General features: G+C 38.4%; 1 protein-coding gene across 3 annotated transcripts in view; it reads right to left on the reverse strand.

Annotated features, from left to right (window-relative positions):
• Nucleotides 1-26,606, reverse strand: part of UHRF1BP1L (UHRF1 binding protein 1 like) — a 61,584-nt gene extending 34,978 nt beyond the window's left edge. Inside the window, exons 1-7 of one of the 3 annotated variants that reach the window (XM_040594839.1) lie at nucleotides 26,336-26,598; nucleotides 18,712-18,858; nucleotides 8,722-8,884; nucleotides 7,606-7,644; nucleotides 4,453-4,544; nucleotides 2,740-2,929; nucleotides 258-398 (exon numbers count right to left, since the gene is read on the reverse strand). In XM_040594839.1, the coding sequence (XP_040450773.1) occupies nucleotides 258-398; nucleotides 2,740-2,929; nucleotides 4,453-4,544; nucleotides 7,606-7,644; nucleotides 8,722-8,784 (525 nt within the window). In that variant the 5' untranslated portion in view covers nucleotides 8,785-8,884; nucleotides 18,712-18,858; nucleotides 26,336-26,598. Of the gene's footprint in view, nucleotides 1-257; nucleotides 399-2,573; nucleotides 2,703-2,739; nucleotides 2,930-4,452; nucleotides 4,545-7,605; nucleotides 7,645-8,721; nucleotides 8,885-18,711; nucleotides 18,859-26,335 lie in introns of those variants that run through there. The other 2 variants (XM_040594838.1, XM_040594840.1) reach the window with 2 other exon arrangements.
• Between the last annotated feature and the right edge of the window lie 309 nt (nucleotides 26,607-26,915).

Genomic DNA, 26,915 nt, shown 5'->3' on the forward strand with positions numbered 1-26,915 from the left:
TCATAAACAAGGCTCTGCAGATCAAGCAATTTCATTAGTAGGACCTGTGCAAGGTCTTCATCTTCAAATTCTGCCTGAAATATTTCTAGTAAACTCTACAGTCTTACCAATCATATAATATCTAAAATTTTGATCAGCCAATTCTCATTTGATATGGCCTAACTTTAAAAGCCTCGCTATGTGTATGAATGCATTAAGAGCAAGAGCTAAAAATCAATTCATAAAATAATAAAAAATGTCAAACTTTTTAAGCTTACCCTTCTTTTAAGCGTGACCCTGATTTTTGATTGGTTAGTGATCAGCCGAACTGGAGCACTCATGATTTCATGCTTAGAACTCTGGATTGCATCTGCCTCTATCCTGATCATCTGCCAGTTGATTTCTTTAAAAGTCAAAACCTTTAAAAAGAAAGAAAAAAAACAGAACAGCACCTTCATGCAATATGACATGTTTCATTTGTACCTAAGTGTGTGCATGTGTATGTACATATTCGTACATATATACACACACATATATACTCACACATACACATACATGTATCCTTCATTCAAAGCCATATGAACAAGTACAAGACACTTGTTATTCCACTTACAGGTGTCAGGATGTAAAGCCCTGATCCTTCCCTCTACCTCCAGAATGTCACAGAAATGTTAAGCTAGTTCCAAGCAGGCAGAGGTTAGAAGCAGCATTTAAAATATTCAGAAGAAAATAAAGGTTACAATTACTGCATACTAGGTTACTTTTGGTAGAGGAAGAAAAGAAGATTGTGTAGTTTGGTTTCAAAATGCTAAATCCTAGTATAAATAAAAAAAACCAACCAGGGAGGGAAGCAAAGCTACAGGATGGCAGAGGTTTTTGGAGTGTTTTATTTCAATTAAAAAAGTTAAACATCAAGCACATCACATGCCATATAGACCCCACAAGCTTTGAATCCTTTGCATGGATTTCTAGAAGACACAGCAAGCAAATGTTAGGAGAATGATGTCAGAATAATGATACAAGAGCAGGAAGTACAGCTGGATATTGAAAATCAAATATAGGAAAATGAGTGATTGTCCAGCAGCAACATCATGGAGAACAGCAAATGAACAGACATCAAGAGGAAAAAAAAACATCAATTCTAGTTTCTCTAAAACTCCTTCCTACATTACTCTGAAGAAAAAAAAAAAAACCAGCCATGAGAAAAGTGGAAGAAGGAAGAGTTCGTTTGGTATGTGTCTTTATTTTTCAGCTGTCATTCTCCTCATGTCAATTTGAAAACTGTACAGCCTGTATCCTGCAAATATAAGCAGAGACTTAAGTAAAACATAGCTGATGTGTTTGGGAAGGAACACACACAACAAAGCAAGCCAGATGGAAAGGCACAGTGCAAAGGAGCCTAAAAACCACTGTTTGCAGAATAAGCAGAGTACCTACTCTCCTCATCCAGGAGATGTAGCATGAATGGAAGCTTCTAAAAAAGTATCTAAGGCGATTCCCTATTCCATTAAGAGTGTAGCTACAGTGCAAAGCTAAAAGCTTACTCCCTTAAAATGTAGTTTAGCAAGTTATCTTTATAGTACAGCATCAGTTTTGTTCATGTAATATACTGCTATCAAATCATTCACTAGAGTTTCTAGAAATTTGTGTTTCCAGAATTCATTACACTAAAAGTAACGCTCCGCAAGTACAGCTCTGTTGTGTATGGGGTGACTATTCTTCCTAAAAAGCACAAAGTCAAAAAAAGATGGCAATGCAAAATTCCATCTAGTCAAACTTTAATTCTTCCTCTTTAGACTTCATTAACACGTGAGTATTAGCATACAGATAAGCTGCAGGAAAGAGAAAAAAATGTAAGTTTTCAACTTAAAAATACCCCAAAAATCATTAACTAACATTCTCTTGGTGTTTCTTTTATTACATAAAAAGAAACTACCAGGCTCCTTAACTCTGAGTAAAATCTGTTCTGAAAGAATCATCTCTAAATGGGCAAAATTTGAAACACCTATTATTTATCTAAAGGCCAAATGCATGCTAAAATAAGTCTCTCCCAAAACAACACAACAACACACAATATTTAGAATCAACCTTGCACTCAGTATGTATTTTACCCTGGCTACATTGGGAGAAAGCAAAAGAATGGTGTACACCATTCCAGGACTTCCATTTTAAGTTCTCCCAGACAGCAGGGAAAAAAGTATGCACTTCACTGCTATTATTTCTTTGTATACATATGATCTAGTTATTCAAAGAAAAATATTTAATTCTTGCACAGGAACTTTATTAAAATTCAGTAAAACCACCTAAAGAAAAAACTTACTAGGCAAACCCTCACAAGCAAATAACTAACCAGTTAAACCTTTAAAAATAATAGAAATAATAATAAAACCCAGCACAATGCCTTATCCTTCCACATTTAATATACCATTTTTTTTTCTTTCAACACTCTTCAAGTCTGGTCTAGTTTGCACTTTTAAACGGTCACAAGCTTGGAGAGGAGAATGTAAGAGAGGAACAGTACATATGCTTGCCCTAGTCTTCCCTAAGCATCCACTTTGGCCACCACTAGAGACATGACATTTGATCTGACTTACATCCACCATTTTTACATCCTTGTGTTCCTAGAGGACAGCTGAAATTACTGAGCACAGAATGTCTCCATTCCCAGTAACGGCATGCTTTCTAGACTGTATAAGGTTGCAAGTCCTCCTCCTTTACGATAAAAACAAGGAAAAAAAGTTAGCAAAAGATAATTTTTACCTCTCCACGTTGAGCTTCTTGTATTCTGGTAAATCTGAGGTCAGCATGTTCCCAGTTGGCATTTACACTATATATTCTCAGCTGGGAAAGTTCAAATGAAGCATTAAAGGCTTTTGCACCAATCCTTATTATAATGGAGTTCACAGAAACCGAAATGCCTTCTACCACTTTTTCAGCAAAGCCATATTCACTAAAAAGTGAAATGTCAACATATTAAATACAAACCTAATAAAAGGGCACAAAATTAAACTTACTAAACAGCTGAAATGCAGTATGAATCAAACCATAAAATAAGTTTGTAATGTATTGTCCAGTTACGATTTTTTGCTAAATATACTTGATCAAGTTTACAGTAATTTCCACTCTATGATCCTAAATTCAAAAAAGTCATTAAAGAACGTATTTTGGATCAAGATAGATCTCCACAAAGTAGAAAAACTAATGCAATTTTTCCATGTTTTTTTATATATATATATAAATAAATGTATAAGATATATGTATATTATACAAACATAGGAATAGCAGCCTACAGCATTACATAGAAATTGTACTCTTCTTCATGTATACATAAGAAGTATTTCACGTCAAATGAATTATTTAATTCCGATCTGGTTAGCGTTTATCTCTGTAAGCTAAATTATGCCATCCATTAAAACTAGTAACTTTTCATATATGTAAAACTGAATGAAGTATTTGCTTTGCTTCATTCTGTAAAAGAAATGGTGGCTACATTTCTACACCAAATCAACGTGGATTCCAGTGCTAAAAAAGATAACGCAGTTGCAGTTAATTTTTAATAAAAATCTTACACGTTCTGAGTGTTTTAGATTAGTGAATGGAAAAATATATTTTAAATATTCTTTTAAGATCTAAAATTTTTTGCCTTTGGGTTTTTTTTTCTGCTTGCTTTAAAAGTACAGTTTATGTGGTTTGTCATTCCTTTTCCTTTTTATAACTTTCAGCCTACACAGAATTTCTATGGCAATGATTTTCAAGCTGTACCCTAGGAGATGCAGAGGCCCATGGACAACTTCTACATATCACGCAGCAGTTAAAATAAGAAAAGCAGTTGAATCATCAAATTTGTTTCTCTGTATATGGGTTCCTATGCCTACAGGAAAATGTTTTGGGTCCATAAAAAGGAAATCACTGATGTAATGCTATATTGTCCTGCCAAATTACTTGAGTTTTGGGCTACACAGTGTACATGTAATAGTTCATGAAAATTTGGCTGCTACAATAAGGAAACAGAACTTACAACACTAACAAATAGTCCTTAATACTGGATTTTTTTTAGACCAAACAAAGAAAAAAGGAAAGTTAAAAAAAAAAAACAACAAAAAACAAACCAAGCCCAGTTATAAAATTATATATATTTTCCAAAAAGATTGAAGGTATCTTTAATTTTCAAAAAATCTTACTATCAATTAAACTTGGTAAATTTTTGATGCAGTAGTTGCACCCATATGAAACATGCTTAGGAAACTCCACACACAGTTCAGACGTTCTTTCCAGGCTTGGGTCTAGATAATTTCATTATCACTATACATACATAACTCCACCCACAAGTAATAAAATAAAAATGTGGAAAGATGGAAACGGCAAGCTGCAACCCCATACACTTCTGGAAATTTGCAGGGGATCTAACTTTTCTAGTAATTCAAAATGAGTAATTCAAACTTTTTTGGATCAATTGCATGTATCAGCACTGACCTCTGTCCGGATGCAGTTGCTATAGGAGAGGGTCCGTTAGGGGCACGTGGTTCTTCACATGTGCTCATTTCCATTACAACTTTATCCAAGGACTTGAAAAACAGAAGAAAACAAAACATTTGCACATTTTTTTGCAACTGGAGACCCAAGAGATAAAGTAAATAGATGACATATAAAGAACAAAAAAACAAAACAAAAAAATCACTTGAGGATCTTTTTCTGACATTTCTTATAAGGTCAATTTTCCCTTAATTTGTAATGTACTAGAATAATCTTTTTTTAAAATTTGTTCATATAATTTTTTAAATTTTTTGAATTCTAGCAGACCTTCCCATTTAAATATTGGATTACAGAATTCTTGATCCCCTAATATTTTTCATCCATCACACACATTTTCAAAAGAGGCATGATTTAATGCATACTTATCTGGGGTTTCTTCCTCTATGGTTGTTCTTTCAGTGGAATACTTAATACCTCCTGAGTTTTCCCAAATGGTTCAATAAATTCAGAAAATTTTAATGGAAAAATATTTCAAAATAGTTCACTAAAATTTGTGATAGCAGATAAAGTTTTGTGCTGCATCTTTGAAACAAAATCTGAATATATCTGATACATACACGACTATGTATACACTGTTTGTGTATATGAATCTTCAGTAGATCTAGTAAACCAACTAATTTCTAAAATTATATATTCTACTATAATTTACAACACATATTATAGTAGAAGTGTATGCTATTATTACATTCTTTGTACTTGAGGTGAGACCCTTACAAAAGAATCTGGGAATAAGGGAATGAGACACCTAAATACTATTTTAACTGAAGGCTGTATTTAAATAGCAGAACTATGGTATGCATTAGCTATAATGTGTGTTAACACGGGTGAATAGAAGGGGAACAAACCAAATACAGAACCTTATTCCCAGCAACCAAATTAATCCAAGAATCTCCTAACTTACAATGTTTGTGACCTATGACCTAAATTTAACATACAACCTGAGAAGGCTCCTACTTTGAGGCTTGTAGTTCTGAATCTTGTCCCATTGGAAGCTCATTCAAAACACAACAGCTAATACTACTTCCTTGTCTATTTCTGACTTTATACCACCCCTTCTGAATTCCTCCATATTCGTGCTTAGGGCACACAAACCACACTGAAAAGCTTTGTTCTAGATTTTAGATTTTTCATAATTCAACCTGCACTACCTACTGGGCTTTATTATTATATTGTGTTAATTATGCCTGTCTTCATAATCCACTTGCTACACATTCTTCTGTGCCACTCTTACCCATGAAATGCCCTGATTATTACCTACAAATTCATAAAACTCTCTACTCTGGATTTATTTTTATTTCACTACATTTTGATGCTTGAAAGGGAAGTGTGAGCTGTTAACAGTAGATCTGGACATCTTTAAATTATTTTCTTAGCTGTCTCAATGAATAACTTGCCTCGCAAAACAACAACAGAGGAAAAAAAACAAACAAGAAAAAACCCCAATCCCTTAGTTTGAGGATGGCAGCAAGGAAGCCAGGATTTCTCCTGGTTATCCCAACATTTTTGGGTGTTTGACCATTCTTTTAAGGTTTCTTAAATTAAGACCTTTGCAACAATTTCCTTCACTATGTGACTAGTACAAAGAACAGTAGGGCAGTGATTTAAGGAGTTTGCGTAATATGAATAGGAGGTAACAAAGACCACCTGGACATAGATATCTGTCTATTCTTTTCTCACTGGCAACTACTGTACTTTGATAAAAGAAAAACTGCTGCAGAGCATCCTTGGGTCCCCAAAGCACTCCTCAAAATGATATTGTTTACCAAAAAAGAAACAGAAATTGATTATGAGTAAAGGTAACTTAGCATTTGCCACTGTGTTAACAGACAGACTTTCACAAAGGTCAGCCTGGCTCAATGAAGGTACCTTTGGCTAGATAAATGGGTTCTAGTTATCTCCTAAGCTATGCAAACAGAGGACGCTATTCCAATTTAAGTAAACTCTCAGCTGCAGAAATGTCCCCACCAGAACAGTGAAAGTTCAGTGATGTAATACAGGTCTAAAGCTGGACATTTAGGCCATTGAATCCACCTTCTTTTAGAAGCAAAAAAGGTTGTTGTACAGTCTACCACTGAAGAGTAAACTTTTGTTATCAATTCAATGCACTTGTTCAAGGAAAGCCTTATGTAAAAAAGGTGACCTTGAAAGTTATCTGAGCCTCAAAGACTGCTCATATAAGTTCAATAGGAGCAAAGCAAACAATCTGGCCTTGCTACCATAGGTCAAAGTATGTAATCTTTAAGAATAGCACGGCTTAAACTGGTTTCCTGATTTGGCAGTTGCATCTTACAGGCAAGAGGTTGAATCATCCCATCTCAGTATTACCACACTAAGCTCTCTGTGTCAGGAAGAAGCAGTACAGGCATTAGTACATGACAACTGGGTCACTAGCAAAAGCATCAAGTATTTAAAACATGCCTTTCCCAAGTCTGACTCAGAACTAAGGAATTACAGGCACATTCAGGAATTCACTGCAAGACTGGGAAGCACAACAGTTAAAGGAATATTCATTCCCAAATAAACATTAAAAAGGTTTAGCCATCATCAAGCAAATCACTTCTGGTGCCACCAGATTTCTTAGTATATGTAAAAATAAAATTTAAAAAAAGCAAGAATTAGCATTACTTAAATTGTTGAGTCCTATCTACACACCTTACATCCTATTTATATACAGGCTGAATCCTAGGCTGTTACAGAAACCTCGTAAACTGAGATCATTGGGTAGAGCACAGAGGTAGAACAGAAAGTCCTTAGAAAAGATACCCCCAAAAGACAGGCAGGAGCTTGTAGAAGGGTTAGTTGGACAAATAAGTACCCTTCAGGTGAACCCAAATTAAGATGTAATGACTGAAGAACTTGACAAATATTAGCTAAAGGTCAAACATTATAGTGATGACACCCAAAGCCACTGATTAAGAAAACAAACCTAACAACAAAAACATTAAGGCATTTTGTCTTGTTCTGCCACTACCCAGAGGACACGTAGTAAAGGCCTGTTAATGTTTCAGTTATTTCTAGAGTCAAGAGAACTATACAAATATTTAAGAAATTCTGCTACACAGAGTATATTTAGGAGTTGATCTCAGAACTCACCAAAGAGATGGGGTGTGTTTTCAATTTTGTCCATGGTATCTGCAAGGGAAAACATTATTCTAAAAGCAAAGTAAATATTAATAATACAGTGAAATAAAGCATATTTTTTTTAGAATGTTTTATGTATACAAATTTGTAACTTCTGAAGTCATAATAATACTACTTTCAAAATATCAAGTTTATCTGAAAATAGCGTATAGCAAATTTATGTACACAGAAATTTATTTTAGGCATTAACAGAACTTCAAAATCTCGTTATCACTGAGCAGAAAACAGAGGGACAAAACAGAATCTGTCTCTTTAATAGTGAGTTGTCAAGCATCAGAAAAAGCAACCACTGTCTTCCACATTCTTTGCTTTAAAAGGAAAGAAAATCCACATTTGCTCTGTTGGCCTACAAATAATTGGATACCTGCAACAAATCATCAAGTTCAGAAAAATCAGGACAATCTCCCATTAGAGGGAAGTAAAAAAAAAAACCAAAATGAAAAAAACCCAAAAGACTGAAGAGGTGCAAGGGTTTGACCAGATCATTACTTCTGTCAAAAACAAGCCACAGCTTCACTTCTTACTCTCATGAGTGTATTCTAGGAATGATGTTATACATTGTTTCAATTCTTAGCAGCCACAAGGACCACAAAAGCAGTATCTACTAGATTTAGTGTTTCCACATTTCCCTCAGAGACCAGAACCCCTCAAAAATATAATCTTAGAAACAGTAAAAGAACAAGAGGTAAAGCAATAGAAAGAGAGGAGCAAAGAGAAGAAATAACAAAAAAGTGAATAATAATTATAGTAGACTAATTACCATGGGCAAATACAAGCTTTTATCTCTACCCGTATTTCAAAACATGCAGAAATAAATTCTACTAAGAAAAAAAAATTTTTAAACCACCACTTATTTTCATCACTTCCATACATATTTCATGTTTCCACATGAGAAACAGAAATTAGTAAGAAACTACTGCTGGTAACATCTTTGGTTTTCCTCCAAAATTTTAACCAAGCACTCATCACAATCTTCCCTTAATACAAAAGTTGCTTGAAAGTTTACAGAGACACAAAGAAAAAAGAAAGACTTAGCTAAATACTACTCGAGCACAATAAAATACTTACCCTAATGGATGCTTTATTGCAAAAGACCTTGTTTATAGCAAGCCATGTTGGAAGATCCAGCATGTTCTGAAGCACCTCTTGATCCAGCTCTAAATTGGTCAGTTGACCTTCCCCCTTTAATGTGCTCAGGTTGATCTTGTCAGGTGACAAATTTTTGGTGAACCTAAAACCAAACATGCACCTTAAGTAAATGCACGCAAAGCAATCACAGCTGTCACACATACAGCTGCCACTCTAACTTAAAGGAATGGTCTGGGGGTGAGGAAATCATCTTAGGTTCTTAGGTACAATTTCATCCTGAAAAGAAATGGTACCATGGAATTGCTTTCTCCCTCTAAATTTCTGCATCTCATTAACTCCATTTACAAATATATGAACAAAATTAAACATATTATGAGGTATCTTGAAATTTGTCCATCACCCAGAAAAACAAATCCTTGATTAAAAGTATTAACTATTTATTTTAAACTGTATAAGGTAGAATTGATTCCATTTCACTTTTCCTTAGTTTTTCAAAGGAAGGAAAAAAAAAAATCCCAACCCTCTACACCTTATACTGTCATTCTTAGAGCAAGCAGGAGTGGCTTAGAATTCACTCAGGAGGAGTAACTAAAAGCTACTCCTTATAAATAGTATCTTTCTATATATATTTACAGTTAAAATCTTGAAAGTAAAAGTTTTGTTTACAATGTCCATGAAGTTTAATCCTAGAATTTAGTAATAAATTAGAAATAGACAAACATACATATTCACACATACAGAGCAGCATGGTGTACATAGTAGATGAAAATTTGAAAGGCCAATCTCATACACAAGGGCTAAAAAATATAACTATTTAAGAGTACATATGTAATAAGTTTCATTACACTTCAAAGTTACTATGATTTACTGCTACAACAGAACAATCTATGTGACTGTCAAATGGTTCACATCCTTGTGAGATAACACGACAAAAATCATGGGTACTCTATCCTCAGACCAACAGCTGTAGCATTATATTCACCATGAGCAGAAGCATAGGCTACACAAACACACTTGTGTTCTGCCATGCAAAATTGTTTCTGCTTACAAACTGGGTCTTATTTTACATGATTAGGTAGTAGAAAATACTACCATTTGCATTATGCTTTGTGACACTTCCCACGCTGATGTTCCGCAGGCAGAGAGCACTGGGGTTGGTCTGACCCAAATGAGGGAACATCACCCTGAAGCCATACCCCAAGGAGTGCAACTCCAGTATTTCCTTCCCATTCAAGAAAGCAATTTCTAACTGAACTATGAGGTCCTTATTACATCAGATACTCAGGGGGAGATGGTGGAAGGTGAAGAAGGCAAAGAAGGCTGGCAAGCTTTTCCTCTTAACAGTTTCCAAGTGTGGCTTGAAACATGGTAAGCATTTTCTCAGTCCATTTTCTCTGCTTTACTGCATTCTTGTGATGGTAAGCTTTGGAAATGCATTTACCTAGCCTGACAAAATGCAAACACTCATTTTAACAGTCCTGTGAAACATTCAGCCAGACATCATAAACTTACAGTTTCATCACCTGTCGATTTAATCACAAAAAGGAACTCCCGAAGATCAAGACATCTGGAGGTGGAGGTGCACAGGGGAAGAAGTTTGCTCAGATTTTTTTTTTTTTTTTAACTATACCATCTGAAATTATTCAGAACGTATTTGCAAATAATACTAGACTTGTTTCTTAAAAGTGTTGCAGTCATTTCTTTATTGCTTACAAGGCACAAAAAATCCAGCCAGAATGAGCTTTGGTTCATGAAGATTTTCAGTACTAAAAATATATTAAGATAAGGCTATTGACAAATATATTTTGCTTGATAACTAATGTACTTCTCAATTCAGAAACATTACGAGGAGATCAAAGGATTTTAAATTATTTAATTTTCTGGTTACCCTTCTTTGTTCATTTTAACAAGAAAGTGTAATGGGAAGAGCTGAATAACCTGCCTCAGTAAAACATCCCATTAGTAACTGCAAAATATAAAGCCTCCTATCTCAGAAATCATATTGACAAGTCTCATCTGACTCACCCAGTTCAAATACTTAGAAGAAAAAAAGCAGCCATTGAATGTTTTCAGTCACATCATAGTACCTCTCACCCTTGACGTTCTGGATGAGAGACAACATTAAACTAACAACAATTTGTGGGTTTTAAGTCACATTTATCAAGCAAATGCCAAAACATTCTGCCATTACACACAAAACATCTACTGAGACTCAGAGTCTGTGGAGCAAGTCCCGCTCAGGGTTCCCCGTTGCTATGTCACACCAGAAATGCCACTCAACTTGGAGACAGATCTAACCACCATCTTGGTCTCAACTGCAGACACATCACAGTGAAACCCAGAGGATCTACAGGAATGGGTTTCCAAACTTGACAGAGAAAAATACACCAAAATACCATTAAGGATGAGAATGAAGTCAGCAAAGCCAATCTTGAGCTCCTTCTGACATCCTTCAAACTGACAAGCCAGTCCCTCCCAACAAGGAGGAGGAGGAGGACAGGGAAAGCAATCTCAACAAGGATCATGATTTCCCCCACCATTTCTACCTTCCCCCCCCCCTTTTAATTCTTCCAAGAGTGTTGCTTTGAATTTGTTATCTCTCCTGCAGTCAGCAAAAGGAAAAATGCTCTGAATGTTGCTTCATTCAACATAGACTGACATAGAGGATCTCCACCTGTAAGACTACAGCCTTCATTTCAAGAGTTAAAGAAAGAAACTTCTAACAGGTGAGTTGTGAGAAGGTATTTCACATGTAGACACCACTAGCAGCAGATCTCTTCATTCTCCTTCCACAGCTGGAACGCAATTGAGTGATACTGTGGCATTTCCTCAAAACCCATAGTAACTTCATAATACACAACAACCGCATCTGCTTTGTCTATCTGCTTGTCCAGAACCAATTTTCCACTGAGGATGCCAACACTTTGTGGTTTTGTGCCAGTTCCTTGCTCTACAGAATACACTTTTGTTTGCTGAAGATTTTCAGCACTTCAGAAACATTTCATACTACTTGATATAACAGGAAAACCCTTTAGTTTTATACAGTGGCCTCAACTTAAAAAATAAAAAAATTACAAGTTTGTCTATTTGGACAGCTAGCCCTGCAAAACACATTGTGATCATATCCGTTAGAGTTTACAAGAATTCAGATCTTCATACACAAAATTAAAAGAAGAGACAAATGACCAAAAAAAAATAACAGCATTTTGAATTAAAAATTAAATTTAAAAAAGCACTGGGGCAACCACAGTACTCCAAATGGTATTATTCTAGGATCCCATGGTACATCAAAGCAGGACATGCCCCAGTGAGCCAGAGAGCTTTGACTTTCCTTTCTGGTGTGCTTTGCACTTGGTCAACAGAGACTCGGGGAGAATATGTACCACAGACACTGATGTGTGTCTAGTGCAAGTTGTAGTGAACTTGCCATGAATTGGTATAATCATCACTGACAAAATTGTTACTATTAACTTTTTATTTTATTAACAAATGTTAATATTATGCTAATAGTCTGGTGTTGGAGACATTGTTAGTATTTATTGCCAGGCAAAATCAAAGGAGAAGGCATCATGGCTTTGGAGGTTTGCAAGTTATCTTTATCTGAAGAACTGCTGTGTCAGTATGGTAACCTAAAATGCTTAATTGCTTGGACTTGGGAACTCATTAGGCTATCATATTTATGATACAACTTTTATGTAAAGCGAAGAAGTACTTCCCATTTAGGGTAGAATCATGGAATTCTGAATATGTAATAATTAGAAATCTTGAAACATCATGACACGATCCGTGATTTAAACATTCTCAATGAGCTTTTCATATAACTACCCAGAACCAACATTATCACCAACTTCATAATATGCACACATTCTTCTCTCTGACCTGGCACATGCAAACAGCTCTCCCCCAGCTTGCCATTTGTTTTTTTCACCCTGGTGCTCATTCCTTAGGATGAGTTAATTACTCATTAAAAACTGGGTCAAATTGGGAGTGGAGGCCTGGATAACAGGGGCATTTCCCTGCACAACATACCATGAACTCCTGAGAGATCTTTCTTTTCTAGGGAACAGACCAAGTGTTAATACCCAGTACTTGGTACAAGAAGTAAATAAAGCAGAACAGGGAAAAAGTAAAAGGGGAGGGCAAGAGGAATGGACATAAAGGACGTGGCTGAGCTCACCAAAGCCTTCTGTTACATTGCTTTGCTGTGGCAGTAAGACATCACTGTTATTGAGGCAATACATACTTGGTTTGCTAATACCACAAGTTATACTTAGCAAAACTGTTTTCAAAGATTTCGTTTCAGCTTCACAAACTACCCTTCCTTTCTCAAGGCATATAATTTGAGATTTGAATTACTATATCTGACACCATGAATTTCATTTCAGTTTTAATACTCAATTCTATAAGGTAGATTAATGCTATAAAATATTTCACACTTTAAATGCAAGAATCCAGAAATAGCAAGTTATCAACATCACAAGCAGCCTGACATAGCTCCCTTGGTTACATACATATACACACACACACACGCTCGCACCAAATATTACTATGCAATTAGATAGACAGTTCAACTTCAATTTACACAACACAGACTAAGTTTAGTGGAAAGCTTGAAAGACTGCACAATAACAGCACAGTAGTAAGAATCTTATGTAGAGTAGTAAATTACAATCATTGTATTTTGTCAGGACCACAACAGTTATTTTTTCCTCTAAAACAAGTAAAAATCTACACAGAAGATGCATTTTTTCCTTACCTGAAATACTTATTTTTCTAAAGTTTTGTTTGTGACAATGCAGGCTTTGAGCTCTGAACAAAGCACTCCACTGTGCTTGCAGAGAAGATGGCCAAGAAGTGAAACAAAACATAACCAAGAACAGCTGAGAAGACAGGGGAAAACACTTCTCTGAAAGCACAAGCTTATGGTTTGTATAACAAAGGCCACAGACCACATGAAGCTTAGAGCAGCACTCCACAAAGGTTTGGAGAGAACACCAGATGCCTTGTCATATTCGTCAACAGAAACTCCAACCTCTGGATTTAAGAGAGAAACAACAGAAGTCTGGATTACATTTGGACACAGGATTCTCAGCTGTTTTGCACATCTACTGAATATCCAGTCTCTTCCACCTGGCTCCACCATATGCCTCCCCTGCTTTTTAAATAAAATTCTTTCAGCAACTTGATCCTACATGTTTGTCCTAATCATGACAGACTATTAAATCATAGTATGTGCCACATGTTTTGCTTACCTCCTTGCTATGAACCAGGACTCCTGTCCTGGTTTTGGCTACTAGAAAGAAAATTAACTCTTGAAGGAGTTGTCCTGGTTTCGGCTGGGATAAAGATGTACAATTCACAACAACTGGCTCTGAAAAAGGGAAGCATGGCCTACCAAGCACTGGCAACTGCATCAATAACAAAACAGCAGAAATGGAACAGAAAGACAACTGGGGGTTTTTTTTCCCCCGTTTCACCTGCCTGAACCATGTTATTAGATCAGTAAGGAACTCAACGTGATTTCTGAAGCAAGAAAAATGGTCTTTTTTCAATTGAGTTTGAGGAAGGTATTGGCTTCCCACGACTCCAGGTAACAGAGAGAAGGAGAGCTACTATCATTCTGCTCACCGTACCACCTCATATTAAGACTTCATGTTTAAATAGAAGAGGAACAGAACTAATTCTTTGACAAAATCTGCCACAGAAACAAAGCACTGGGATAACCAGGGTGCGCATTGTTATGAGTGAGCTCCTCTCATCCAGTGTAACACCACAAACCAAAGCTCATTTTTGATAACTGGTTTGATCTGAAAAAAACCCAAAAATCTAAATCCCTCTCACTTTTAAATAAGAAAAAAAAAAATAATCACACCAAATAGCATGCTGCAGGCAACATAACAATTTCCTCTCTCATGCTTTCTTTCCAGTAGCCAGAAGAAATATCAGCATCTCAGGAACAAAACATCACCTGCAGACACTAAGTTCAAGAGTGTTGCTATACTTCTCCCCACGGCAGCACATCACTAGTTAAGTCCAAACTACCAAGATGTTTAGATCTATTTAGAGAGCAAAAAGTCCTAGGTGAGAAGGAGACAGACTCCCTAGATTAAAAAACAACTCTGCATAGCAGTAATATTCAGCACAATGACATTCAGAAGAGTTCTTAGTAGCATTCCCTTCCTGATCCAGGTATGATAGGAGAGAAAAGGTGAGACAGACAACAGTCATACAGGGCTAAAGCTTCAGTTGCCATTAAATGAACAGCAGCCAGACTAAAGACAAACTTCACAGATGCAGCAAGTGATTGACCTGTATTGAAACAGTAAGGCACTAATGAGAATTTTGCATGGATATTATAGCTATGGAACAAAATTAAAAAAAAAAAAAAAATCTGTAAAAGATGCCTATTTTAAGCCTTCAGACCTATGAAAAAAGATTAGAATCAAGCAACTGATACCTTCTACTGGTACTTTAAAAAACTTCAACCAAAAACCATCACAAAGGCTGCTACAAAAATTAACTATACAGTAAAGGCTTAAGGATAGTTTCTATCAGAAACCTAGAAGAGCAACGATATCTAGTATGTTCAAATGACACACAGAAATCCAAAGGCAATTAATATATTCAGTAATGACCTAGAAAAAGTTGGCGAACTGTGAAGTAACGGAAACCTTTATGTGAATCCTGGCTGTCCTAGGGATGTTCTAATTTTAATGCAATGTATTAAAGTAGTATTTCACACAGCCAGAAACCATTAGCTATAGTTTATGTAAGATTTGCAATAGATGACTTTTAGCTCCGCAGGCTGTGTTAAAATGTGTAAAAGTTGACATGTAACATTAAAGTCGCATTAATCATGTCCACAAAAACTGACCTTCTGAGGAACCCAAGATATCAGCAAATGGCTTTGCAGCAACAGCTAGCTCACTGATGATGCAAGATACTGAATATCCGAAGATATAATTCACGAAAACTACTAGGTTCTAAATGAAAGATACATTTTTAGGAAATAAAGCTGGAAGATAAGAGATAATTGAAAAACTGCCTGGGATACATGAAGGTTAAGGTGCTTCCATGTATATAAAAAACCAAATGGTAAGTAGTACTAAACATCACCACAAAATATGATAGCACGCCCTCACCTTGGATGCTATATCAATTTCTGAAAATATTAACACTAATATAGAAACAGAGAGGATAAACAAAAAGATTAATGACAAAGTAATGAACCCTGCAGAAAAAGTTAACTGGATGCTTGTTTATCTTAACATAAGAACAAAAACATACACAAAACTAAAAGGGAACACATTTAAAGGCAACAAAAGGAAACGCTCACTGCAGAACATTTTAAGGCCTATAAACACATCAGGATAGAATACAGTACCAAAATCAAAAGCTCAAAAGGATTAAAAAAACCCACAAAACTAAGGCACTTGTAGGGTTTGTAGGGAGAGGTAGTACCTTTTATGCCTATGACATAGCAGGATTAACCCGACGCACTCCGACGCAAACACCTAAGTTCTTTACTTAAGAACATTGACAGTACATTAATTTGCAAATAAACACTTGTGAGGATAAAACTCTAATATTTCTAGACAAAAAAATTCCCACAAACAATGATGCACTCACATTCTGCACCAGGAAGAGATCACTACCATAACACTGTAAAATGTCACCACCACTGTCAGCAGCCAGTGGCAATCTACAGTGGACATCATTTTGGTGGTCTGACAGGCTATCTCCAGCTTTTATCTGGAAGTAATCCGTATCAGCAATGTTTTGTTTTGCATGGATTCCCAAATACCATGCAGTTTCCTCCAAAGAAGCCTCTATCAGTAGATGAGCTGCAAGGGCTACCATTCTCTCATTCTGCCAGCTGTATGGAATCACAGGGGACTCCTAAATTGCAATACCAACTGCAGCAGCTACACCTGTTACCAAACTTTTCAAGCACACCCCTTGCTACCTATGATACCTGCCTGGCACCTTCTTACACCCTCCAACACCAACATGTACAGGAGAGGGGTATCACCCCTTTACCCATGAGTAATGTGGCCACTCCACACGAATGCCTGCATACTCCATTTAATTACACCTTGAACTTCCGTAGAATTGTCAGGTGTGCATTTGATGGTTGAGTGCAAGATGGAGAACCTTGCATGGCCTCCTGGATGTCCAGCATGGAGATAACTGCATGATCTGCTGCACAGCACCTTGCAAAAGTGCTCACGGGCCAACCCTATGAAGCAGGACAGGGCATTCCCCAGTTTGCACACCCGGCCTTACTGCTCTCACCTGGCCACAAGTTACAGCAGACTAGACAAGTCCAAAACTCTACCTTCAGCCCTACAGCTTCAGGTGGGACTTTCTAGGCCACTATACAGGACCTGAATCACCTAACGCTTACCAGGCCTTTTGACTTATCATAAAGACAGATCTTCCTTTCCTTAGATCGCTAATTAGGACCCTGACTCAACAACCAGCCCATACCTGTGTAACATGTCTGGTACAGTGTCACACCACCCCTCTTACCTCTCCCATCCTAGAAGGTGAAGCAATAAACAGTACTGCTGTGCTGATGCTTTCCAAATAATTGCATCACAACACAGAAGGACTTCAGCAGGGACTCCCACTCCAGCTGACTTTCTAAAGGCTGCTTAGTACCCCCTTAGACCCATTCCGTACTTTCTGAAACACTGACAGCCCCACCAACTCTCTTGACAGTGTATTAAGCTTCCTCTAGTTAATTCTGTAATAATACATACAGGAAATTATCTTCTTTCTGTTTGGAAAAACTGTATTGGTTGCTCTTTGGGTACAGGCAGAACTGAAACAGCTGCTGTCACCAACGCCTATTATCTAATTATGTGTCATGCAGCACATCTGCTCAGACATAGCCAAGCACTGTGCATAAACAAGGAGCTTACGCTGCACGATAATCATCTTGTAAGTAAAATACTGCTCAAGCAATTTCTCTTTAATTTACAGTAAATCCTCAGACAGATCGGTATTAGCTTTTCCATTCCATGAGCCTTTTTGCATACCACTTACACAAGCACAGAAATAGTCAGTACTGTCAAATCCAAAAAACTTGTTTCAAACATGACAATTATATATATACATGACAGACCTTAATGCATACATTGAGTAATAGGTAACATAAAATTCTTAATATACTAAACCATATGTGGCAAGGTATACACAACTTGCATACTGTAGGCCGAAAGAAAATAACACCTCACATTTTGAGAATTTGCTTGTACCTGATAAACGATTAAATCCTACTCAAAATACAACATTCTGCACCTAATACAAAGAAAATCCATTCGATGCAAAATAATTTTATAGATTTAAAATCAAGAAATAATGGTGCACTGTAAAAACATGACATCATCTGCCATTTGGAAACTGCATCATTTATTTATGTGACATTAGCAGATTATAATCTTAATGCTAACTAATCAGATCTCATAACAAAATAAGATTTTTTGATACATTAACTATAAGGACTATTTGAAAAAAAAATATTTAGCTGTTCTCTTATGTAAACTAGGTAAAACGCTGATGGATCCTTCACATATCTACCAATACAGAATTAATAAACATCAAATTATGGAAAGGAATTAAGTAGGTGTACATGATAAACAGCCAAAGTCAAATAGTCTAAAGTTATTGAAAAAACACACCTAGAAGATTGTATTTAAAAAATACACAAAGGTATGTTTATAATGGGACTGTTCATTCACTTCACAAACCAGTTTTGCAAATCTAGATTAGGACTTGAAAAAAAACCCCAAACCAAAACACAGTTGCATAGTAAGCAATTACTTTTTTGCAGAATCACGTTGCAAAAAACAAACAAGAGAGAAAACCCAGTTAACATTTTACAGAGCTCAATTTCACTCCTTAATTTACATAAATGCATACCACCTCTTACACTTACTCTAAAGGTGGGAGAGGGGAAGTTACCTGAGGGCAAGGTATTCAGACAAAAGGCCCCTATTCCTGGTGAAAGCAAGTGGTCAGTTGCCAGGGCTTCCGAGAAGCTTCTGGTACTCATTTTGGTAGTAAGGATATTCACAGCAAACCAATCTCCACCAGAGCCAGCTGGGATCGCTGCAGGGAACGGGACACAGGGGACACACAAGGGATCAAGTTCAAAGGGAAAAAGGAGTGATACAATAATGTAAGAGAGTTTTAGCTAAAGAGAACTGCAATTACAACAGTTTGTTACACATCATGACATTATAGAACAGGAAACAGACCTGTGTAAAATCCTAGATTCCCATTAGAATACCCCATGCTGTCTGATACGACAATACTTGTAGCCATGTTTATTTAAATAAACAGCTTATGGAGAAAATCTTAATCAGGCAGAACAGGTCCATATAATACAGCAAACTGGCTTCAGAGCTACTCAGTAAGTATATTTGGAACGTGCGAAGGAAGATAGCCCAGAGGCACAGCATAAGATGTTTTTATTTTATTTTGAAATGGGAGACAACTGTACTGTTTTGTTTTGCCTAGCTCAAGATTTCCCAGCCCACATTATTAGTGGGTTCATGGTGTCTCAACTTCACCTATTCAAAATCCACAAAAATAAAACATGACTCTAGACAGAGGTAAGGAAAAGGGACTTCTTGGGTTTGTTTTGGAATTTGGAGTGGTGCCACAAAGACCTGCACACCTTTAACATCCTGATCTTGTAAGCTATGAAATTTTAGTACATTAAGTTTCTTCATAATTTTAAAATTAAAATCTTTAACTTGGCAAAGCATGTAGTAATTTAACTAAAGAAAGTTTCTGATAACTCTTTTCCCTTTGAAAAGATGCCTCAGCCTAAATATAATTAATTCCTACACTTTTACACTTTGGGGTACAATAAAATGCAAGCGTTTGGACAGTGCCCTTGATAGGCAGTTTGTTGGGATATTTGACCAGTGTTTAAGAGATTTACACTAAAGTGAATTACAGATACCTAGTTACAAATTATTATTTTTCTCAGGCCTTGAGATCCCCAGCAATGGGAGCAGCTACTACATGAAAACTGTTCCAGAAGTAAGCAACCACGTAACTTCCAGTTTCCTGGGTAGCTGGATCCCAAGATTGCTTCCTTGGGAGTCAGGTAACAGGAGCAGCCAACTTCTCCGAGAAAATAAAAGCTCTGGTATTCTCAAGCTATACAGTAAGCTGCATGGCAGAGCTGTCACAAAACCTGTGCTGGGGGCATTCCTTACACAGCACGGCTCATACATGGATGCAGGGGAGCCTGAAGTACTAAAAGCCACCACCTGAGCTATAGCGCTTTTCTTACTTTCCCCTATTGTTTCCTTTCATGAAAAGAGGGGACAATGGATCTGAACCCTGGTTAGGACCAACTCCACAAAGGTGTACAGAAGAACTCCTGCAGGAGCTACCAGATTGAGAAACCTGGGCTCCCCCACAAGCAGCCAAAACCTAGATATGTTGTTCTTATTAGCAATTATTCTCACCATTTGCAAGAATTTATAAATGCCTTTATAATTCCATTAATGTTTTATCAGAAATTACGTAATTTCCTTTGCCCAATCTGCTTGTAGAAGAAAGAAAAAAAATAAAACAAAATACACTTTAACAAGTACCTCACTGTGAAAGGTATTTAGTAGATACTTTTATCCACCTTTGATATAAAAAAAAAACAACAGGGCTTTGGCAGTAGAAATACCAAATTTCAAAAAATGTAACTGGGGCTTTGTTTTGATTCTTACATACACCATAATCATTTGAACATAGGACAGACACCATTTTAATCCTCACAGGCTTTATTTAGATACCCTTTTTCCTGAGAACGCTCCACACTAGTGCATCAGCTACTTGAACACAAAGTAATCCTCAACATAATTTTCATTCTGAATCTTATTTCCCAGTAAAACTGAGAGTCATTTAAAGAAAATGACTGTATACTACACAAGTAAAATGCCGCTAATTCCTGTTGATTCTGCAAATGCACTAATTGTTATCACTTATGCGTAAGTTGTCTGACTTCAAAGTAGTTCAGCAGAACTTTCACTATACAAATAAAACATCTGCAGAAACAGCATCCAGATTTATAACACATTTGCAAAAATAGTATAAAACAAACTGAAAACTAGATATCAAATTATGTTTATTTTATTAACAGAAATGCTACTGAAAACTTCAAACGATCTTCTGGGATATAACACAAGATTTAATATTAAATCTTACTAAATATAATGTTTAAGAATTCTACCAGCAAATACATTATTGCTCGTTTATCTCAGAAATACCTTCATAATTTCATAAAGCACCACAGCAATTTCAGTTTGGCCTTGTGCAAGATGATCTGTTACAAAAGCTTAAAGTAAAATATGACACAAAGCTACTAAAATAATATAAAGTTAAGGGTTTTTACATTTGCTGAAAAAAAAAAAACATTTATTGATTCCTTTATGCTCATCAGAACATTACCAACACACTCACAAAGACAAAACTGTTGGCATGAAGTCTCCACTTAAATACAAAAAGTACTGAATTTCAAACATAAGGGAGTTTAAGAAATACAGGATTATAACGTAACTTTAAATTGCTCTTTCTCTTTGTTCTCCTCTGCTGTCTCAAGCACTTCTGCTTTACTACCTGTCCTTTTTCAGACTCCATCTTTCACTACGTGCAGCATTTAAGACAGACATTATGCTAATGACTTCCGTAAGCATTCGCATTCAACAGAGATTGATTCATTCAGAATAATGTAGATTGTTAAATCTACATTGTGTTTTGTAACGTGTTTTTTCCCCACATACTACACAAGCCAATAAAGTCAGTCGTGTAGAATACACTATAAAATCTTCAGTACAAGCAAAGAGAGAAGTCGTTTTACGCTTATTCTATGAAAAGTAAGCACTTCGTGTTCATTGGCTGGCTAAAACAATTTGAAAATTTTCACAAAATTCAAGTGAGATAGAAGTAGAATACACAAAATTGAAAATAAGCAAAAATTCTACTTCTGCTAGTAGCATTAGTTTCAAAGTTCATCCAGACAATTTTCATCATTTAGTTACAGGAACGAACAAGCCCATTCTGACCAAATAAAGGTGTTACACTGGTAGATTCCAAAAAGAGTCATCTGAGATCTCTTGAGATGGTAACATCCCTCACCAAACCGCACATCTTAATAGTATAAAAGCAGGGTGATATGCAGGTCAAATACTTAAGCAGGTCACGGTAGCAGTAAAGTTGTCCCAGATGATGTAGAATATCACTGTTTATAGCAGGATCAGCTGATTCCCAACATCCATTCAATTAATATGCTAATCTGTAAAATCAATCTTCATATGCACTTTAGAATGACTTCTGAACTACAGAGTGAAAAAAACTGCCATGAAATTTACTGCAGTTTTATTCTATTGAAATATTAGTGTTTTCACATCTACTACTTCAGGTAAGCAAAAGTAAAGAACGTCTACGTTCAGGCAGAACATTAATGACACAAACTGACAATTCGGGTTTCAGCCATATAAAATACTTCTAAGCCTCTTACTGTTTTCTTTGTGAAAATAACAAACAAGATTCAAACAAAGAATGTAATTTTTAAAGTCTTCTCATTGGTAAACTTAAGAGTTAGTATCTGATTGAGATGAAGAATGTAGTATTCAGTGGGGCTACTTAACTCAACATAGTACCACAGTGAGTAAGCTTTCCTTCATGCTTCCTAGACAAATTTTGGCAAGCAATTTTTTTTTTCCCACAGAAAGGTGTGGATATTGCAGATGCTTACACAGAAGACTCAGTTAGACCACTCATTAACTAGAAAAGATAATTTCAGTCAATGATAACTAAAAGCCAAAATGGGAAAACACCTGAAAAACCCTTACACAAGTCTGTGTCAGTAACACCCAATTTCTGTCAGCATCTTGAATCCCAGTAACTCAAGATTCAAACCCCTGTGGTGGAGATGATCCCCTTATAACCACAGACAGTGTAACAGAAACACTATTGTGTAGTACAGTCTAGAGTCCTGCTGGAAATCTTTAGTATTGTTTTATACACGTCTACAAAGTCTGAGGAAAAAGTAATGCTGAAGGGTATCTGCTATCACCATAGCAAAGCAATGCACAGAAAATCTTGTAGCAAAAGGTACTATCCAACAAGAAATCTCTCACCCGTGAAAACATGTAACAGCAAAAATGAAGATTCAACACAAGTTTCAGTTCACTGGGGAAGACCTTGACAGTAAGAGTAAGTAATCCCAACACTACACAAAAGACTCCTAGACACAGTGTCTTATTCCTACCTTTCTAAAGGATAAGGCCATTATCCAGATACTTGTTTCATTTTAGGGCACATATATTATGAAATAAAGACACTCCACCAACCCCATTTGAAAGAACACAGCTTAACACAATATGGAGCTGACAGAAATTCAAGCCTCCATATGACAAATTCATCTCTTCAGCTTAGCAGAAAAATATAGTTTCATATCCTACGCCAAGCACCACGTAATCTGAAGAACAACGACATAGAGGTATTTTGTTCCGTATCCTCCCCCTGCCTTTCCATTCTTTTCCCCAGCCTTGGAGGAGAGCAACACATGTTAAAGACAGAGGACGCTGCTTCTGTTTTTGAAGTTTTTTAAAAAACTGAGAAAGCTAAAAACTCATCACCAGATCCTAACATAATATACAACTTTGTTATAAATTGAGTAAATAAACACCACTACCTTCATTGTTCTTAAGCTGTGACACAGCAGTAAGAAAAACCTTTTACAAAAGTAAAAAGTAATTCAGATAACAAAACTGTTCCAAAATGCAGTTTGGATCTTCCTCTTCATTTTGTTCTCAGACCTTAAAGACTCATACCTATGTAAAAATTTTCCCTGGCTAAGGCTCCTTCACAACACCGGTGTTCCTGTAAGTTCATCTAAAAGCACTGTAAACTGCTGAATGGAAACTGTACTGCTGAATGACACAATGCTTATAAATGTACATATACAGAATCTAGATAGTAAGATAGCTGAAAATTGCTAACACAGTAGTAACAGATACTGCAGCAATCTTCATGGCAAATATTGCTAAATCAACGACGACTTGGGGAAGCTGGACAAGACCTCCAGACACCCCTTCTAACTTGAACCATTCTGTGATTTGTGGCAAAAAAGGGAAGTACTTCTACGTAACTGAAGATTCAAGTTCTATTTGTTTTTTGAAGTACGTATTAAGTTTGGCTTCGTACAAATGTACAAGATAAATATAATAATAAAAAAATGAAAGTAAATTGAGTAAACAGGGTAATTCTTTCCACTCTTCCTTTATTATACACAGACTTCTTCCAGTTCATTTTCATCCTGCCACTAATACCTGCTTTGCTGAAGATGGCAAACAGGCATCAGTTTTGAGAAACTATGAAAACTGAAGAACAGGAACCAATACAGTACTAGAGTACAAAGTGAAAGTGTTCTTTGGCACCTCTGTATTACAGGAAATTACTTACGTATTTGACTCCACACCGAAATAAAACTGTGTGAAACCTGCCCTAACCATGTTCTTATAAAACATATTAAAAGAAAATCCTGAAATAAAGAACCACATTATCATTTTTGTTGAAAACCCAAGTTCCTGAAATTTAAAAAGCCACCAGATTTACAGGTGGTCATGTCACTTGAATTTGGTTTTCTGACGTAACCAACTTTTGCAACCACTGAAGCACCAGTTCTGCAGGAAAAAAAAAGATAGTATCTGATCATGCAATTAAGAACACCCATAATATGGGGTGTAATAATAATACTTTCTATGTTTTAGGTAGCAAATACACTCCTTCAATGTCTACATAGTGCAGATCATGAGCCTCAACTTTAACTTGCAGACCTGATTGTTAGATACATCCCCTAATCTTTTTTTAAATGCTAAAATTTGTCACAATTGCTTGATGTAGTCTTGTTGAATAAGCACCCTCCCATCACACAAGGAAGCAAAAAAATTTATCAACATTAAAAAGATTAATTCTAATCAATTCATTAGTTTATTTGAAAAACTAGACAAAATATAGCTCATGTTACTCATGCCCGGTTCCCAAACACATTTTAGACTTTAACCTGTAGCACAAAGACTAGAGTTCACTTCTCTTTCCATACACCTTGCTAAAGAGCACTATGGGAAGTAAGCTCTGTAAGTCAATTAAGTCCAGCGATTCCATGCACATTTCTGATTAGAAAACTGACTCAAGGCTGGTGACATCTTCATAACAGCATTTCCATTTGTACAGTGCTCAGTTATTTTCATGTGAAGACGAGATTTCTTTACCAGCATTCCCAGCTACAAAACTCATGAGTAGGGTCAAGGAGAAAAATTATTCTATTACTGCTTCATACATCATCTTTAGCAAATAGATATCAAAGGATTTGGAATCAGAATTGCATTTTCCCCATGCATCAGCAACAGACTAGTCAGATGACAAGCTGTCATTTCATCTCAGTTGATTTTCTGTTTATTAGCAGTGATGAAAATAAACACCTTTCAGAAACATCACACAAAACCAGAACAAAACATTTGGAAAAAACCCAAGCAAATAAAGGACCAATATTTCAGGTTATGTTTTTTGGTTTATAAAAGTAAGCTCTGAAGAACAACAACGCTGTGGTATCAGGACAGATCAAGTACCTACTACGTTTTCGTGGCTTTTCAGAAAAGGGGACATATGTAGTGTGGCTTTTGAAAACCGTATCAATCAGACTGTGTACTTCCTGCAGGTTTTCCATCTTTCAAGCACACGACGTTGCCAACCACAAAATTTTACAGTGGGATTTTTGGTTGGTTGGTTGGGTTTTGTTCGTTTTAACCCACGAGGCACGTTAGATGTGATCTCCATCACCCAGAAGCTGTCGTACCTCTCGCAACCGGCCGCACCTCCCGCTGCGCGGCCTCGCCGGCGGCTGCGAGGGGCCGTCACGGCGCCCAGCGCTGCGCGGGCCGGGCCCGCTCCCCCGGCGGCCAGTGAGCGGGGGCGGCTCGTGTGGCCCCCCCGCCACCGCCCCTGAGCACCGACGGGGCGTGCGCTAGTCCCCCGTTCTTTTCCACCCTCCCCCTCACACACCTCCCCGCCGCCACGGGCTGCTCGGGGCGGGGGGGCTGTCAGCGCCCCAGCCGAGGGGCTGCGCCGTCGCCGCCCGAGGGGACGCGGGCCCGGTGCCGCGGCAGCCCCGGCTCCGCGCCGCACGGCGGCCTGTGGGGGCGGGCACCGTCTGCCCGCCGGGGGGGCGGCCGGAGCCCGGCGGTGACTCACTCGGTGACTCCCGCTGCGCCAGGCAGGCCGAGCCCCCTCCTCTCCTCGGGCGGGCGCCCGCGCACCCCACCGGGCCGCCGGGCACCGAGCCGGGGGGCTGGGGGCCATCTGTGCAGCTGTCACCGCCAGACAGCCCCCCACATGCGGCGGGCCGCCGCCTCCGGCAGCCCTCCCGAGGAGGCGGCTCCAGCTCCACCCTCCGCTGGCTGAACGAAGCCCGGTCCCCCCGCATCCCGCCCGGGAGCGCAGAACCGGGAGGAGCTGCCGCCGCCCCCCGCTCACCCCTCCCAGCCTAGCCGGGGCACGGCGCCCCACTGACCTGGAGAGATGCTTCAGGATCTGCTTCTTGATAATCCCCGCCATGGCGCCTGCCGGCCCGCGCCCCTCACGACGACCAGCCGCAACCGGGGACGCGCCTCATCCCTCCGCCTCCCCCTGCCCGAGGCGGGGAGACTGCCGGGAGCGGGGCCGCTGCCTCCGCTCGCGCTCACTCGGCGCCCGCCGCCATCTTGGCTGCAGCATCGCCTAGTGACGGGGCGGGGGCGGGGCGGCAGCGGGGAGGCCGGGCCGGAGCCACCGCCCCACGCGGGGCGCGGCCGCACCGGGAGCACCTCCCCGCCCTCCGTGTGCTCGCGGCCCGCTGTCCGCCACTGCCGCCCGGGCGGCTCCGCTGTGCCCCCGCAGCCTCTGCCCGCCGCGGGCCGCGCCGGCCGCCTTCCCTCCGCCAGCGGCTGCGGCTCTCCCGCCTCCCGGGCTGCCACGGCGGCGCTGTGCGTCCCCGCCGGCGGCTCCGTCCCTCCTCCCGCCTGCGGAGCGTGTCCCAGGGGGGCTCGGCGTCCGCCTCCCCGGCACCTTGGGCGACCGGGTACCGGTTGTTAGGCTTGTTGGAAACCTGTTAG

The sequence above is a fragment of the Falco naumanni genome, chromosome 5 (assembly GCF_017639655.2).
Source record: "Falco naumanni isolate bFalNau1 chromosome 5, bFalNau1.pat, whole genome shotgun sequence".
NCBI lineage: Eukaryota > Metazoa > Chordata > Aves > Falconiformes > Falconidae > Falco > Falco naumanni.